This window comes from Calidris pugnax, unplaced genomic scaffold, assembly GCF_001431845.1.
Source record: "Calidris pugnax isolate Ruff unplaced genomic scaffold, ASM143184v1 scaffold20, whole genome shotgun sequence".
Lineage (NCBI taxonomy): Eukaryota > Metazoa > Chordata > Aves > Charadriiformes > Scolopacidae > Calidris > Calidris pugnax.
Genome location: NW_015094510.1, coordinates 34,295,887 through 34,314,309, shown reverse-complemented (window position 1 = coordinate 34,314,309; position 18,423 = coordinate 34,295,887). Strand labels below are relative to the sequence as shown.

Sequence of the window (18,423 nt, the reverse complement as noted above, 5' to 3'; positions counted from 1 at the left end):
GATTGCAAATGCCTTGTGCATTTTGGACAGCATGAGAGATGAAGTGTTCAGGCACATCAGCTGCGGATGGCAGAGGCTTTTCCCCCAGTTTCTGTAAATCTGAACGACACAGCTTCATGGAAGAGGTCAAAGGCCTCATCTTTTATGTATGTGTCAGCCTCCATTTTAATGTCCTCCTTCAGAGAGTCTATTTATACTGCTCTGCTGGCATGCATCTTATTTTCTTGGTTGGCCTACAATTTCATATACATATATTTATACTTAAAGTATTTCCTGTTTTTTGCAGAACGACTGGAGACGGCCAATAGGCAGCTAGCCAGCAGAGACTTCGATGGGCACGAGGATAAGTCAACAGAGGGCCTTTATGTCACTCAGAGTGAGTACTGTGCTAATCTGTTTTTAAGGTGCATATATATATATATATGCACACATATATGTGCTGGAGTGGAGGTGAATACTTTGCTATTAGTTGTTATTGCCCTTATGGCTTGGCTTTACTCAGATAATTTGTCACATATTCTTACTTAAGCTGCAGACTGGATTGTTCAGGCCATTGTTTGTTTTTTTTCTCTAAGCACCAAAACCAGGCAGTGGGAGTTAATGGTAACACAACTTAGCTTATTTTTGATAAATAAGTATGTGGAATCGTGAAGTGTTGCTTGTGGGGATCATCTCTAGAGATGCATGCTTTTTAGAGGAGCCAGATTCTTCTCTTAGCTGGAAAAAGCTCAGAGCAACCTCTGTTGACTTGTTGTCAGTGCCAGGGGCTGACTAACAGGAGGGAGAGCAGAGCTGGACCCTCCTTTTCACAAAGGATGGGAAAGACAAAGATTTTACAACTTGTTCTGCTATGGAAAGCATCCATTCCCAACGAGTTTTAGGCTCCCATAGTGACTGAGCACAGTCTGCAGCATTTCCCTGCCTTGTGCTGACGGCTCCATGTGACCAACCAAACCAAAACCCGAGCAGCTGGATGCTGCATGGCTTCTCATGTATCCTGAGCATCTTCAGCCATGCTTCCAGAAGACCTTGACCACCTGTCAGTACAGTACCTTGCAGGCTTAAATCCCATTGAAGGTGCTGTGTACAACTGATCATTCTGTTTATTGCACCAAGAAGATGAGCACCTTGGAAGATGAGCTGCAACTGCAAATCCTTAGGTGGAGAACTGGCCACCCCCATGAGCAGTGCAGTGCTTGATACCACGCGGTGTGCCTCACTGCCAGCCCTGCAACGTCCACCTGCTGCTCCTAGTGCAGGAGAGCCTTCTTCTAGTTCCCACCAGCAATCACAATACCAGCGCAGCAACCTTGCTGATAATTTGGTGCAATCTAATGATCTTTTCCATGATTGTGTTAGCTTGCCACGTTAGCAGATGCCACAAGGGCATGTAGATACTGCTGTGAATCCAAGGGGATGACCTGTTAAGAAAATAGCATTGCTGTCTGAGTCTTGTCATCCTTGGGAAGAGTTCAAACAGGGTAAGTTGCACAGTGTAAATTGCAGACTGGGGTCTGCTGTCTTCGTATAGGCAGCCTGGCAGTGTTCCCATGTACTGGTAGCTACAAGGGGGAGGTAAATCCCCAGAATGGACTCAATTTGAGTCATTTTCGAGTGCATAAACATGCTCGGTGCTTCTACTGATAAATATCTAGCAATAAAACTTTGCGCTGTGCACTCAGCATATTACTGCTATCAATTCACAGCTTACGAACAAATATAGCTTTTGGGATCCTATCACATAAGACGGGCTGGATGCTTTGAGTGTCTCCTGGCCAGGCCAGAGAGCTAAATGTTACCAATGCAATGCAGAGTGCTTCCCAGAATAGAAAAACGGGCACATACAAAGCAGGTCCTCTTCAGTCATATTTGGGCTGCTGGGGCACGCACAGTAACAACCTCGGTATCAGGGTATCAGCCTAAAACACCCATCAGAGAGCCCATAAAAGGTTTTGCTTGGAAATCCTCTGTTGCTGGCTGCATTTATACCCTGATGTTTGGGAGTCTTCCCCAGGGGCAGACCATGACAGGGGTTGTACCCCACTGCCAGCTTGGGGGCTTTGCAAGCATGGTCTGTACTCTCCTAACATCTTCTGGTGGGATACTCAGGCAGAAAACAGAGAGGAGAAGGGGGGCAGCTTGTTTTATCTGCTGACACTGAAAAAGTAATTTTTAGAAGAGAAAAAACACTGCCTACATGCACTCCCATCAGCTGTTGCAATTTTGTCGTGAAACTCCTGTGTTTTTCATAAGGGCACTAGCTTATCAAGTCACATTAGTAAATGCAAATCTTTGTTTTCGTTAGGAAAGCAAAAGCAGAATTCTAGTCCCTACGTTTATGGAGAACAGCCTGAAAACATGATCCCTTAACATCCCTGACCCAAGTTATATAAAAAGACTCCAACATCAGCAGGTTGCTAAAAGGTATCATTTTTTAGCAAGTCTCAACTCTCTCCTTCTTCTCTAAAGAAGGAAAGATAAAACTTATGAGATTTTTTAAACAATCATCCTTGGTAATAATACAATCACAGAATGAACACTGTGGTAAAACTCCAGTAGTAGGAAAAACTCCCTGAAAAAGAAGCCTGGCAAGGCAGGATGTGCAGGGATCATTTCTCAGTTCCTCACAGTGGAACAGTGCAGAGCGGTCATGCGCTCTGAGGTGGAGACCAGAGGTGACAAAAACTCTTATTCTTTGCAGTAATAATAGGCAAAGCCAGTCTGCATGCCTCGAAGTATTAACTGCAAGGCATTTGTGCCTGAGAAAAATGCTCCTGTTGTATCGGAGGTTGGAGAGAACTCACAGCCTGTTAGTTTTGTGATAATTATGTGATGTTTTGTCAGTGAAAAAGGTTCCTTTAAGGAAAGACAAGAAGTGGTGACCAATGAAGGTGTATGGAGGTATTAAGACAGGAAATAATCAGGGCAGAGGCAGAAGTTTCAGGGGCAAGTGAAAGGGAGCTCCTTGCCCTCTCATTTGACAGCCCAAGGCACCTGGGCAGGGAGCAGCATCCTGAAGAACTGGTGTCATACAGAAAAATGCATCTGCTCTGTGTGACTGCCCCCTGCCCTCTGAAGGGAAGGGGAGTGGGAAATCTGATTTCAGATTTCAACATGTGAAGGTCAAATTCTCCTCTGACTCATACTTCATGACATGCAAATAGAAATGTCCTAACTGTAAATCAGACTGTGCTTAAGATGCCTGTGATACTCTGTAGGGTAAGAAAAACCATCACAAGTTTCAATGGACATTCAGTGACTTCCTCTGATAACAGAACATCGAACCTTTCTGCATCCCTGCTTAGGTTGGTGACCACAAGAAACCATGTGCCAAACCATCAATTAAGTATGTTATGATTGACAATGATTATTAATGCCAGTGCAGAACCCTTGTTAATCACCACATGAGAAAACGGACTCGGGGACCTCAAGCACGACCTCCTGCAGCTTTTCAGCTTTTTCTTGGTGCTTGTGTGATCCAAACTCCAGAGATCTGTAGGGAAACTGCAGGAGAAGATTGCGATGAGCTGTGTTGGCATTTGGCTGGGAGGCAGGGGTTAATGCAGCAGCTTCTTGCCAAGTGTGCAGGCTGGACCTGGGCTGTCTGTAATCTGGTGTTATTTATGAGTGGGTTTGAGGGCACACATTCAACTAGTATAGGTAAATGGTACGTTAAAGACATATTTGTTGTTTTTCTTTCGAGACTGGTCAGATCAAAACCCTCTGTTAAGCATGAGGTCCACGTGAAAAGCTGGGGGTCACGTCTGAGTGTAGTGAAGGGGTGGCAGTGATTGAGTGTATCTTTCTGTCTGATGTTCCTGCTTCAAAGCAGGGTCAAGACTGGTCTACTCTTGGTGTACCTACCCAGCTTGACATCTCAAAAAGCCTGTTTGCGAAGCACCAACGCAGGCTTTTGGCTTTATCCCCTCTTTCTTCTGTCCAGCCACAGAGTATTGATGTGATGTCCTCAGTCTGTTGAGGTACAACAGTCAGGGGCAGTGGCTGGAAAGCTGTGAGATTGCGACTGTAAACTACAGCAGAGAAGCCTTTTGGGGACTCTTCAGTAATGGGATGCAGCAGCGACCCACCAGAAAATAGAAATAGTTATTCGACAGAGTATGTTAGGTAAAAAACAAGTGCCTGGGCAGAAGGTACATGCAAGTGTAGCAGAGTAAAATGATATAAATTATATTTTTAGACTTTAAGGGTAGCTGTATATACTTGAAGAGAAATTAAGATGTGTTCAACAAAGGTACGTTCTTTGCTAAAAATTAATGCAATATAGGAAAGTACTTATAAAATGTGCCTTCAGCATTTTGCCGGGAGAAGCGGATGTGGAGAAGTGTTGAGAGCTGTGAAGTAAATTTTTCTTCTCAGCTTTCTAGTAGGTTCAGTGGTCATTTTGTGTCCTCCTTTTAGAGGGACAGAGCAGAGCAAGCTGAGTGCTTCAAGTTCCTCAGATGAAAGTTGAAAGTGAAGGTCCCAAGTCAGTGTTGCTGCCAGGGAATGTTTTTGTGAGGTGCTGAATTGCGCCTTTTAGGATAAATGGGAAAACAGACAGGTGGGTTTGGGCTCACCTCAGCCATTCAGCTCCTTCGCATCTCACCTGGCTGCAGGCACCTACTGGTAGTGTGTAAATTAAGCCTCCTCATCCCATCTGTAATTAAGGAATAATAAGGCTCTTCTGGGGGTAGCTCAGATCTGAAAGGAGCTGGCTTTAGCCACATGAAGTTTCCTGAGCCTCCTTGGGTAGAGGTGGATGGTTATGGGGCTTCCAGCTTGACTGGTCATACCTGGGTGGGACAGACTGGATATTAGGGGCAGATTTTCCACATTTTGATGTTTTTGGAGTAACTTTTCACTTCAGTTACAAAAAAATAAATTCCGTAATGCTGTGTTTAAAAAGTCAAAAATTAAAACAACATTTGATTGATGCCAAATTAATTTTTGGAGGAAATTTTCCTTCCCGGAGACTTGCCAAGTGCTCTATTTTTGGTGTCATTCAGAATGAAGGCCAGATTTTAAAATCTCAGATTTCACTGAATGAAACCTCCATCCCCTGCTCCCTCCAATCATTAACTCTTTGCAGTCCAATGTCAGTGACTGGTCCCTGATGCTGGTGTTCCCTGAAATGGCTTCTCAGCAGTGTCAGGGCAGAGGCAGATGGAGCCAAGCCTTTCCTGAGGCAGCTTTGCCAATGAAATCCAATGCAGTTTGTTGCCTAAGAAAAAGATGTGAGCAAAGCTGACTGAATTTAGCCAGTTGTGATTTTTTTAATGTCGTTTTAAATCTTACCCCCAAAAAAGGGATGATTTTCCAGCACAGAGGTTATCTACGTGTTTTAGTTTAGTTAGTTAGCACTCCTGATGCTTTAAGGCTCTTCATAAGGAAAAAACACTGATCACTGGACCCTTAGAGGAGGACTGGAAAGTCTCACAGGGGCTCCACAGGGTTGGAATGCCTCCCACAGCCCCCCTTTCTCTGTATGGCCAGAAAAAGCCTGTTCAGATGCCTCCTGTCTTATTCTTCATTATCGCTTTCCCCTCTTTCTGTTTCCAAGCTGTCCAGCAGTGATCTGTGTTTATTATTTGGCTTCTTCACATGTTCTATATCTCATGATCTCTGTCCTTGTGAATAAAAGGAACTGGGCATGGCACAGCCAGGATCCATATGTCTGAGGTTTTTTACCCCTTAGAGGAGGACAGCAGCATCCAAACTATAAACAGTCTTTGACATAGCCTGTCCTCAAGCAGAACCTGGGTGTTGTGTGGGGAACAAGTTGTTGGTGCAAGCCAAAATTTTGCTGGGGAATGTGCTAGTAGTTCAGCAAAATGGACAGTTGTGAGGCATTGCTCAAGTCCACAAGCTCTGCTGGTGCAGATGCAGCCCAGGCTGTCACTCGTTTCTGCTGCTGGTGCTCACGTGAGGCTGGCCATTGAGGAGCTGAGCCTTGGCAGTAGAAACTCCTTGCCCGCTGTGTCTCAGCACTGTGTTGTAATGGTCCCACTCACTGTGGCTTCACATAATTTTTGCTTTTCTAGGGATGTGGCACCTTACATTTGGGCACGGCCCAGAGCCTGTGAGCTGTCCTCCTGGAGCGGCTCTTGTTCTTGTCTTTCTTCCAGACAAGGAGCACTTGAAGGAGAAGGAGAAGTTGGAGATGGAGCTGGCGGCTGTGCGCTCTGCCAATGAGGACCAGCGGAGGCACATCGAAATCCTCGACCAGGCCCTAAACAATGCGCAAGCCAAGGTCATCAAACTGGAAGAGGAGGTGAGGCATGGGCAACATTTCTCTGCTCTGAGGCTAAGGGTGGCTCACAGTTAGGGCTTTCTCCATACAAGTCCTGAATCTCTCCTAGCAGGAAACAGGTCTTTCTGCTCCCCTTGCACTGGCACTCTTATAGAGGAAATGCATAGTTGTACAATACAGAACCAAACAAACCAAGCAAAGGAGACCACAACCATAGATGTTCTCAGAGCAGAGCATTTAACATGTAACCAGGAGCAACAGCAAACTCACCTAGCAGGTGGCTTTGGTCATGGTAGGACTTAACAGAAACACCAAATGAAAAGCTGATTATTCACTGACTTGGGACTGTGATACAAAGATGTGGTGTGGGTAGGTCTCATTTCTCCCCAAAGAATGCCAGGAGGCTTTTGAGATGTGCTCAGCAGCACAGCAGTGCAGGGGTTGGTAACTTCACATCTGAACAGTGGTCTTAGAAGAACTGACTGATCTGGCTGGAGGCAGACCTTCCAGGATTTAGAGCTACAAAGAACCACAGGTTTTATTTGAGAGCTGGAAAAAGCCTGTCATACCATGAGACCCAAGAGGTACTATCTGTGCAAAATCCCCAAGAGCAATGCTCCCATAAGCCTGACAGTGAACACATATTCTGATGGGAAGAGAAATCCCAGGAAGAAAGAGCTCTTCAAACTGACACGACAAGTACAGAACAACATCTAGTAGCTGGAAGCTGGAGTTACACAAATTCAAAGTGGAAATAATGCTCAGTTTTAACTATAACTAAGAGTGATGTCAGTACTCCATTATTGGAGGTCTCCGAATCTCAATTTTTTTTTGTTCCTTAGACCTTCAGTCAAAAGGTATGGATTTAATAACTAACTGAAAGTCTGTGCGCTCTGGCAGATCAGGCAAGACTGTCAAAACAAGCCTTATTGGCCCTAAAATCTCTAGCTTCTTGTGTGTTCTTGTGTTCTTGTGTGACCAACAAAGAAGCAGGATGTTTTAAGTGGAATAAAATAAATATAAGCTTCACCATCTGAGAAGGCAGAGCATTGATGAGGGGAGGGATACTCACGTTGCAGGCTTGGGTAAAGGTTCATGCTCTGGCAGAGGCAGGGTTTGGGCAGGTCTGTTCCCCTTTGGTGCTGCATTTCCCACTTGCACCCTCCCCAGGGCTGGCCTGGGGGGAAAATCCACAGGAGCCTGCTGGGTGCGTGGATGCAAGGTGTTTTTGAGATGGGCAGGAAAGATCTTTTCATAGAATCATTTTTCAAATACCTGCACGTAATTTAAGTGCAGTTCGTTGTCTTGGAAAGATGAAGGGTGAATTGACCTCAGTGATATTTGAATGTTTTTCATCAGGGTATCCAGCACAGCAGACCCCCTGTCAGGCTAACTAATGGTTAGAGTCTGGAAGATTTAAGGCACTATATTTAAGTGCCGAAGACATTGCTGTTTTGTTCCTGACCATTAAACCATTCTGACTTCCTATTTAGGAACATTTTAAAAACTCCATTGCCTCTGGTGGAAACACATAGCAGCAAGAAGAGGATTACATTAAGTCTAACTGCTCCTTTGTTAGTTAGTCTAAAGCCTGCTCACCCTCCCAGTGTATTTGGGGCAGTCCCTTCGGGGTAGCTGCAGGAGCTAGCGTACCTTTAATCTCTACATAATTCACTTGATACTGTTTGCCTTAAAGGTAACCAGAGGTTTTCTATTTGCATTTCATTACAAAGCGGCTGAATAAAGGAACCTTTTTTAGGTGGCAACACCTGCTACTGCAGGTGTATCACACAGGGGGCTGGAAGAAATACGGTTAGCTCCGGGCTGCTCCACAGACTGCCAGTAGTGTGTTATTGGCAAGTAACGTTGACTTGCTGAATACATGCTAATGAAGGCAGAAGAAACATAAAGGCAGATTTCCAGGCAGGTGGTGTGAGAAGCTACCCTGTGCCTGCTGGGTTGTAGTAAATACGTTTGTAGCCTCAGGGCTTTGTTTCTAAGAGCTTTGCAGTTGCTAGTTCTTCATCTAGGCATCCAACAGAAATGTGCTTCTGCTGGGGATTGGAGTTAGGGTCCTGGATTATGGACTGGTGGAGTTGAGGAGAGGGCAAATGTTCACCTCTAGAGAGGTGCCAACCTTCTGCCTGGGGCATCGTAGATGTTATGGAGATGGTAACCTCTTGCCTACAGCATGGTAGGTGTTATGGAGGTGGTAACAACCTGCTCGGCATATGGTAGAATTATAGAATAGTTTGGGTTGGAAGGGACCTTTAAAGGTCATCTAGTCCATCCTCCCCTACAGTGAGCGGAGACATCTTCAACTAGGTCAAGTTGCTCAGAGGCCCGTCCAACCTGACATTGAATGTTCCTACGGATGGGGCATCTACCAACTCTCTGGGGAAACTCTTCCAGTGTTTCACCACCCTCAGCTTAAAAAAATTCTTCCTTAAATCTAGTCTAAATGTTCCCTCTTATAGTTTAAAACAATTACCCCTTGTCTTATTCCAACAGGCCCTGCTAAAAAGTTTGTCCCCATCTTTCCTGTAGGCTCCCTTTAAGCACAGAAAGGCCGCAGTAAGGTCTCCCCAGAGCCTTCTCTTCTCCAGGCTGAACAACCTCAACTCTCTCAGCCTGTCCTCATAGGAGAGGTGCTCCAGCCCTCTAATCATTTTTGTGGCCCTTCTCTGGACCCATCCCAACAGGTCCATGTCTTTCCTGTGCTGGGGACCCCAGAACTGGACATGGTACTCCAAATGGGGTCTCACCACAGCGGAGTAGAGGGGCAGAATCATCTCCCTTGACCTGGTGGCCACACTTCTTTTGATGCAGCCCAGGACATGGTCGGCCTTCTGGGCTGCCAGCACACATTGCTGGCTCATGACCAGTTTTTCGTCCACCAGTACCTCCAAGTCCTTCTTGGCAGGGCTGCTCTCAATCCTTTCATCCCCCAGCCTGTATTGATTCCAGGAGTTGCCCCAACCCATGTACAGGACCCTGCACTTGGCCTTGTTGAACCTCATGAGGTTCACACGGGCCCACTTCTCGAGCCCATCCAGGTCCCCCTGGATGACATCCTGTCCCTCAGGCGTGTCAACTGTACCACTCAGCTTGGTGTCCTCAGCAAACTTGCTGAGGTTGCACTCGATCCCACTGTCCATGTCACTGATGAAGATATTGAACATTACTCGTCCCACTACAGACCCCTGAGGGACACTACTTGTCACTGATCTCCTTTATCTCCCTTGACCTGGTGGCCACACTTCTTTTGATGCAGCCCAGGACATGGTCGGCCTTCTGGGCTGCCAGCACACATTGCTGGCTCATGACCAGTTTTTCGTCCACCAGTACCTCCAAGTCCTTCTTGGCAGGGCTGCTCTCAATCCTTTCATCCCCCAGCCTGTATTGATTCCAGGAGTTGCCCCAACCCATGTACAGGACCCTGCACTTGGCCTTGTTGAACCTCATGAGGTTCACACGGGCCCACTTCTCGAGCCCATCCAGGTCCCCCTGGATGACATCCTGTCCCTCAGGCGTGTCAACTGTACCACTCAGCTTGGTGTCCTCAGCAAACTTGCTGAGGTTGCACTCGATCCCACTGTCCATGTCACTGATGAAGATATTGAACATTACTCGTCCCACTACAGACCTCTGAGGGACACTACTTGTCACTGATCTCCTTTTGAACATTGAGCCATTGACCACTACCCTCTGGATGTGACCATCCAACCAATTCCTCATTCACCGAACAGTCCACTCATCAAATCCATATTTCTCCAATTTAAAGAGAAGGGAGGATCCCTTGTGAGGGATCATGTCAAGGGCCTTGCAGAAGTCCAGACAGATGATGTCCGTAGTTCTTCACTTGACCACTGATGTAGTCGCTCCATCATAGAAGGCCATGACGTTGCTCAGGCAGGACTTGCCTTTGGTGAAGCCATGCTGGCTGTCTTGGATCACCTCCCTGTCCTCCATGTGCCTTAGCATAGCTTCTAGGAGGATCTGTTCCATGATCTTCCCAGGTGCAGAGGTGAGGCTGACAGGTCAGTAGTTCCCAGGGTCCTCCTTTCTACCATTTTAAAACATGGGTGCAATGTTTCCCCTTTTCCAGTCACCAGGGACTTCACCTGATGATTGCCATGACTTTTCAAAAATCATGGAGAGTGGCTTGGCAGCTACATCAGCCAGTTCCCTCAGGACTCTGAGGTTCATCTCATCGGGTCCCATATACTTATGTATGTTCAGGTTCAGGTATGTTCATGTTAGATATTATGGAGGTGGTAACTTCTTGACCAGGGCACAGTAGATGCTGTGGAGGTGGTAACCTCTTGCATAGGGCACGGTAGATCTCGGGGGGTGACAACATATGAAGGTGATGCAACAGTATTTTCCAGAGTTTGTCTGTCAGAGCCCTCAGGCTGAACAAACCCACGTTGACCTGGTAGTGTTTAACTGCTTGTTTGGTTCCAGGGGGAGTGGAAATTAATTTTATCCCAGCTGCTGTGTTTTAATTGTGTGAGGCAGTGTCACGCAGCTCGGGTGAAGTGCAATTAATCCGTAGACTGTGTGCCCAAGCTCCTGTGCTCCCTTTCCCTTGCTTTTGGCCTGTTTCATCGCCTTCATCACATTCAGAGCACCTTTTTAACAGTCTCCAGTGTTTCTGGAGCTCAGTTTGACACATGCAGCAGATATTGTTGAAGTTTTCAGCCTTCATCTTAAACCAGGGATTTTTACTCTAATTTGGAATATATTGAGGGAAACATAAAATCATTCAAATGAAAATGACTGTTATTATTAACAGAGCTCTACCTCATGCTCTGGTTTGTAAATCCACACAGATTTCTTCTGCCACCAGGATGTAATTAAGTTTAAAAGCTTTTTAAATCAAGGCTTGAGAAATAAGCAGTAGCTACTAAGTTGAATTAACATAAGATAGCACACTGTGTAAATGTACATTATCCTGAGCGCCTGCTAGGAGAAGGATTTAATTCAAAAATATGTAGGTGGTATTATCACTACATGTCATTTAGGAGACTGCTGCTGGAATCGTGTGTCTGGTCGCTTTGGATAGACGACTGAATACTTGGAGAGGCTTCCGAAAACAGCTGTAGAATTTATTTGGGGCCCAGAAGCTGTTCTTTGCTGTGAACAATTAAAGTGAAGAGGTGGCTGAGCTCCAGTCCATGCACATGAACATAAAGAAGGGATTGCTGTCAACCAGATTAAATGTTGCTCTTTAACATAAGACAAAATAATGAGATGCAGTGTTTAGTTTAAAGCTGAGAAAATCGGACTGGAAATAAGGAGTTAGAGTAATTAACACTGAAACAACCCACTTAAGGGTGATAGTGGATTCTCCATCTCTTACAGTCTTTAATTCAAAATTTATATCTATAGAATAGATATTCTGTAGCCCAAATTGGAGTTATGTTCCTAGTGCAGATATTTTTCCAAGAGCCACTCACCTTTACTCAGATTTATTTGCTTGGATCATCCTCTTTTAGCCTTAGCTCTTCTTCGTCTTTAGTTTCCTAATCCCTGGGACAAGGGCAGCGTTCAGGCAAGTTTGCTGATCTTGTGAATATGTGAATTGTTTCATTAAATGCTTCTTGCTCTAGTAGATCACAGTTTGGAAACAGAACAAGAAGTAATTTGCTTAAATTGCATAAGAGAAAGCCAGATTAGGCATTAGGGTAAAAGTTTTCTGGCAGTAAAGGAAAATAAGCCGTGAAGTAGCTCGCAGGGGGAGGTTGTGGAGTCCCTGCCCCTGGAGGGTTTTGTAAACAGATTATACAGACATGCACCAGTTTTTAGGTAGTGTTGATCCTGCTTTGCTTTGGGAGGATGGACTGGTACATCTCCAGGTGCCATCCAGCTTTTTTTCATTTGAGACTGTGTGTCTATGAGGTAGTGGAGGTTAGTACCATGTATTTCTGATTGCAGTCCCCCTCTCTTATGCATACTGCACTGACAAGGCCATTAATTTAAATGGCAACATTTTGTACTTCGTTTTTTAAATGTGTGGGTGAATTTTTTGCTTCTGAATTTACAGGCAGGATAGAAAAGTCAGAATTGGCTCCAGAAACTCCCGATGAATTTATGAATGTGGGAACTGTCTTGTTGAATATTTCCAAGAGATTGATTTCTAAGGTGGTAGACGCATGTGCATCGCCTCACCCACACGCACTCATGCACGAGGGTCTGAACCCCAGGGCTTGGAGGGCTGCTGCAAAGCCAAGTACTGGCTCCTGTGATGCAGATGAACCCTCCAGCATCTGGCAGGATGTGGTGGGGTGGATGAGATCTGCTGCTGAGGAGGAACCTCGGGGGAGCCCCCTTCCCCTCTCCGATCCACGCTGGTGTGGCTGGGAGGTGGCACAGGCACCTTCCTGCTGCCAAAACAGCACATTCAGCAAGAAGCCACTGCTGTGTCTGTTCTTGGCAAGTCATGAGCTCCCGAGGAATGCAATCTTCGTGCTGCTGCCAGAGACTAGCAGGGATTATAATCTCATTAATTTTCATGGAAAGCCCCGGGAGCCATAAGGATTAGCCTGGATTGCAGCAGGGCTAGGGAGGTCACACCGCCAGTTGTCAGCTCTGCCTGGGGAGGTTTGTTTAAGCCAAGCTTTGCTTTTGCTGTGAACAAGCCTGTATTTCACTTCACCTGTGACATGGTGGCGGAAGAAGAATTTCAAGAAAAGGTGATTTTGTTATCATTGTAATCAGTGGGAGGAGACGTGGGTGAATCCAACATCACACAATTAAAAAAAAAACAAAACTTCTTTGCAGCGTGGGAGTCCTGGGAGTCCTCCTACGTGGAGGACTCTGTATGAAGGAGAGCCTCACAGCTCTGAGGAGCAAAGCAGCAAACTTCTCACTACATCCCTTAGATATTTAGACACAGATATTTTGTGGCTGTAGCTCCTATATCGTAACCCACGTTGTAGATAATTTCAACAATGATTTAAGTATTTAAAAAGAGGTAGGAACTAGGATATGGTTTTGGCCTTAGCCTTGCCAGCTCACAGCACCTCCCCAGCCTCTCTTATTTATCTGGTTCTCCAGTGTCAACTGGGGTTAATGTGTTTTTCTGCCTCCTGTTTTGCTTCTGAAAAACTTCAGTTCTCAAACAAGTGTACAAATAAATGAGGGAGACTAGAAGTCCTAAAGAGGATCTTAGTGATCATGTCAATGACCTTGAGCATCCCCCATTAACCCCCAGGCTGCAGATGGAGTTGGACTGAGGCTTGGCAAAGTCTCAGCATTCAAACTCCCTTTCTGAGTCGAGGAGTTAAGTCGAGAGTGTTTTGTGGTCTTTCGGAGTTCATCAAGGTCTTTTGTGGTTTGCAGCTTCAGTTTGTGTGCACTGTTGCTTTCTTTACTACAAGGCAGGTATCTTTAGAAAGGTAAATTTATTCATGCTTGTGAAGAGAAAATTCATGACAAAATGTTGTGGGAGAGGAGGAGAACTGGGTTTCCCAGGGCTGGGACTGAGCAGGCAGACCCCCCTGCCACAGCCCTGTGGGGAGATTTTGGGTCAGCATCCACGCTCCCTGTGGACAAGGGCTGCTCACTAACACCCAGGCGAACGTGGCCTCTGCAGCTTCCTCTCCCCAAGGGCTCCCTTAGCGTGCCAGCTGCTGCCATCACGATACCCTGTGGTGTCACTGAGTGCCTGGTGGTGTGGTAGGAGGCCAGAAGAAGCTGGGGTAGCCACTAAGCACCCTGAACATCTGCACTCCACTTGCAAATTCCTTTTGGGATATTCTGCTCGAGGAATCTCTGGCTGTAAAACCCTGTATTGCAAAATCCTGTCATACTTAGGCCTTCAATAATTGCATTAAATACATAAGGAGGGCCCAGCTTCAGCTGCCAGTGCATCTATACATCAGCGTGGCCAAGTCTGTGAGCAGGACAGAGCAGGTGGAGCACTTACATATACTGGCACTCCACTTGCTCCACCTGCATGGAGCAGATACGCAGGGCTGAAAAAAAAGAGATTCTGGGTGCAGACAATATGCTGAGTGTCACCAGTTGATAAAACACACCAGAATTCCTCTTAGCTGAGGCCTCTCTGTGTATTTGCCCAAAGAGTATCCACCAACATGGTGGCTCTTGCTTAGAAATGGCCAGGGGGTTTCATGGCTAGTGGATCCCCAATGGGTGGAAGATCTGGACAGCATTCCCTCCAAAAGGGGTAGAGCTGCCCCAGTGATGCCTGCTGTGCCCTTTCCCTGCCCATCAAAGGGGCACCATCCTTTCCCTGGAGAAACGCTGTGAAGCAAATGGCCAAAGCCATGTTTGTGCCCAGGACACACTTGCAAGCGTGTGGGGATCCGGGCAGCCCTGGGTGGGTGTGTGGTGTCCCCCGGCGCTGCTGACCCTCTGTCCCCCACAGCTGCGCAGGAAGCAGGCCTACGTGGAGAAGGTGGAGAAGCTGCAGCAGGCGCTGACCCAGCTGCAGGCGGCCTGCGAGAAGAGGGAGCAGATGGAGCGGCGGCTGCGCACGCGCCTGGAGCGGGAGCTGGACTCGCTGAGGATGCAGCAGGTGAGGTTGGGGTGGTCTGTGCAGGACCCCAGGATGGGGCCTTTGGTGTTGCTTTTGAAGAGGGACAGTCGCTTGCAGTCCTGCTTGGTGCCACCTTACTTTTAGGCTCAGGTCATTGGGCTTTCCACCTGAGCCTTGCCCTTTGATGGGCTTGTGGATGCCCCGTCATTGGCAGTGTTCAAGGTCACGGAATCACAGAGTCACCATGGTTGGAAGGGACCTCTGAGATCATCGAGTCCAACCTTAAAAAAAAGAACACAAAAAAAAACCCCAAAAACCCCACAAAACATAACAGCCCACCACATCACACCCACCCACAAAGCAATAATCTTGGGCACTAGAGCATGCCCTGGAGAGCCACATCTACATGTTTCTTAAATACCTCCACCACCTCCCTGCACAGGCTGTTCCAGTTGGTTTGGACAGGACTTTGAGCCACCTGATCTAGTGGACTTAGATGATCTTTGAAGGTCCCTTCCAATCCAAACCACTCTATGATTCTAACTCTGGATTTTCAGCAGGGGATGGAGAAGGTCCGCAGTGGGGCTGCTGGACACAGCTGAGCCCTATGTGCTGGTGGGGCTGGGAGGTCCTGGCTTCCCTGCCCAAGAACAGGCAGGCCTCTGCCCCTGTGTGTCCCCCGCAACCTGCCAGGGAGGTCATCCTTCCGTGTCTCTCCAGCAATCACAGATTGTGCAAGATCAACCCCACACCAAAGAAGGAGAGGAAAGGTGCGGTACACATGGGCATGAGATTTAGCCCACAGGCTTTGGCTCATCTTCCATTGAAAAGCCAACATAGATAATGCTGAATTAGGTGGAAGGAAGGGCTTGGACTGTATTTGTTCTGGCCAAAGCTGATGTATGTTTCACAGAAACCTTTATCCATGGCAGATCCAGAGACAAATGGTGTCATCTTCAGGCAATAAATGATTTAAATATCAGTCCAATCCAGAATGGGCTAGAAGTGTAGGTTTGCATTTCTATGTACATCTCTTCGGTTTTTGGTAGCCCTGTGTCCTTAAAAGGATAGTGTTATGCTTGTATTTTATGCACAGTGTTTCCTTTGTTATTCCTCCTCTATCCCCAAGTCTCAAAGTCCAGTCATCTGTGAAAAGGAAAAAAAAAAAAGCACGAGGAGGTTGCAGGGAGGATTTCCAGGCTATAGCTGGCACCAAGTGCCAAATCCATGGGCATTGCCTCCAGAGGAGAGCGAGCAGATGTACTAAGTGTATGAAACCACCACTTGGGGAAAAACCAGCGACATAAGCAAGGCATGAAGCTCTTGTAACTCTTGAAGGGCTCACTCATATCTCCGTCAACGCACACGTCTGATACAAGAGCCCTTCCTTATTTATGAGCCATTAGTGGAGACCAAAGCAGCTGTTACACAGAGCTTGTGCTCCCAGAAAGCAGAAGGGCTGATCCTGCTGGTAGGATGCAATTGGAAAATGGCTCTACAGGCAGTATCAGCAGTTTGCAGAGTCATGAGGTGGCCGGACCCAAGAGCATCCCCTTCTCGCTGGTGGGGCAGGTTCTCCAGCTCCTCTTGACAATATCACTGTCACTGCTGCTCCCTGGAGACCCTTCCCATCCATCTTGGCTCTTTCTTCCTGCTGTTTAAGTGCATTAATTCTTTTTTGCCCTATCCACCATGGACTTGCTGTTCCCATCTTCTTCCAGTAGATCTTCTTAATTTTCCCTTAGCTTGCTCTCCTTCAATTTAAAAAAGAAATTACATGGGGTATGGCATGCTAATACTGGTGTAAACGAAAGAATATTTGAGAAAATACTATTAAAATTCAAGTGAATTCTAGAAAAGGTTTTCTTCTCTGGGCTAGAATATAGGGACAAATCAATATGTTAAGAAAACTGGATGGACTGTCAACAAAGTTTTTGTCTTGGGAGTTCAGGCTACGTCTGCTCTTTTTAGCAGGAAATTTCTCTGTAACTTACATATTGCTTCATTTTTAATTTTACTTTTTTTTTTTGGCACTGTAATCAGCAGCTGCATTTTGGGTTGCCGTAGTTCTCAAATGCTTGCACCAGTTCCCTCTAAGAAGTTTTAAGAAGAAAGATACTCTGACTTCATGTCTCCCCTGTCAGCTTTGAGGGGAGACTTTGGGGTATTTTTTACTATTATTATTTATACTTTTTGTTTTATGAGCCACAACGCTGCAACAAATCATGTTGCTTCGAAGTACCTCAACTTTTTACTTCAGAGCTGTCTTCTCTGAGTTATCAGTTATCTCTACTGAAATGTCTTCTCATCGCAGAGAAAAAAAAGAGCTTTTTTTCTCCTTTTTACCAAAGTCAGCAGGAGACAGCGAGCCAGAATCTCTTCTGTCCCTGGCTTGTTGGTACCCAAGTCCAAATGGCAGATCTTTGTTACCGCTGATGTAGGAACTAGGACAAAAAACCCTTGGACTTAGCATTGCAGGCTGAGCGTGCAGGCCTGGCAGGGGTTTTGATTGAGAAGATGAAAGGTACCTCTGATGTCCCAAGATGCTATTTACAGGCCAGGACCATGCTTCCAAAATACTACCTTTCTGCCGGGGGTTTGACAATATTAGAAATGTAAATGCTGATTTTTGCAGGAGCAGAGTTTCAGCCGTTGCTCCTAAGGGCTGCTTCCTATTGCATTTCCAGAAAGCAGCTTCCAAACGTCATTACCGCACTAAAGGCAAAGGCTGCAGCTCTCTCTTGGTATCTCTAGTTTCTCCTAAGCAGGAGATAAGTGTCTAGAAAGAAGAAATGTGTTTTGGAAAATGGAAATGGTTGCTGCAGCCCTCGCTCCGGTGTGCTGGTGCTGTGCCAGGGAACCCCTTTGCTGGTGTAGCACGTATGAGAAGCTGCTGCTCCCGAGACATGATTTCCCCTTTAACACAATCCTGTGCACTGTGGAGTGTAATAAATCTCTTGCATTTTTTATTAGAAAAAAATAATTTACTGACTTATCCCAGAGCTTAGTGCCTCCCTCCCCAGCGTGGGCTCATCCCACCCAACTTCCCCTGAGCCAAGGGCTGGATCTCCATCCACCTCCGCTCTCCACCAGCAGTCAAGGGAGCTTGGCGCAGCGCCTCATGCTGCTTAAGTGCTTTAATTAAGTGCCTGCAACTGGGTAGGATAAATTCTGCCTGGGAAGTGCTTTCCTCACAGTGTAGATGCAAAGGGTTACGCACCCATTGCTGCTTGTCAGCATCTCATGGGAACCACCCCTCAGTGCCTGGGGATCTTCTGCCCCTCTGCTCAGAAAGTTACCTGCTGCACCACAGAAAGTATCTCCTGAAGGCACATGAAATCTAATGTGCCAAAAGAGACAGGCTTAAATCCGTGTTCAGGGTATTTTCCAAGATGCTGTTTTAAGTAGGTTATATGTATCTGGTTACATGTTGCTTTTTTTTCTGCTTTTATATATAAAGCCACTGGTAATAACTGCCTGTCCATACTGAGCACTGCCCAGCTGTGTGATGAAGTCCCAACAAGAAGAATATCTTTTAAAGCTTCATTGCTTCTTTTCCCTACCAGCTTTTTTTCCTATCTTTTCCCTTGGTTTGGGGTATCCTATAAAATCCCTGCACACCCAGGAAAAAGCCAGATCCCTGCTTCTGTCAGCATGGTCTGGAGAA

The 18,423-nt window shown here is 46.3% G+C and overlaps 1 protein-coding gene across 3 annotated transcripts in view; it reads left to right on the top strand.

Annotated features, from left to right (window-relative positions):
• The window catches only part of AMOTL1 (angiomotin like 1), an 84,909-nt gene that overhangs the window by 57,936 nt on the left and 8,550 nt on the right, over window positions 1–18,423 (top strand). For all 3 annotated transcript variants that reach the window (XM_014966180.1, XM_014966178.1, XM_014966179.1), the window contains 3 exons: window positions 287–376; window positions 6,126–6,271; window positions 14,646–14,795. In XM_014966180.1, coding sequence (XP_014821666.1) covers window positions 287–376; window positions 6,126–6,271; window positions 14,646–14,795 — 386 coding nt within the window. The remainder of the gene's footprint in view (window positions 1–286; window positions 377–6,125; window positions 6,272–14,645; window positions 14,796–18,423) is intronic.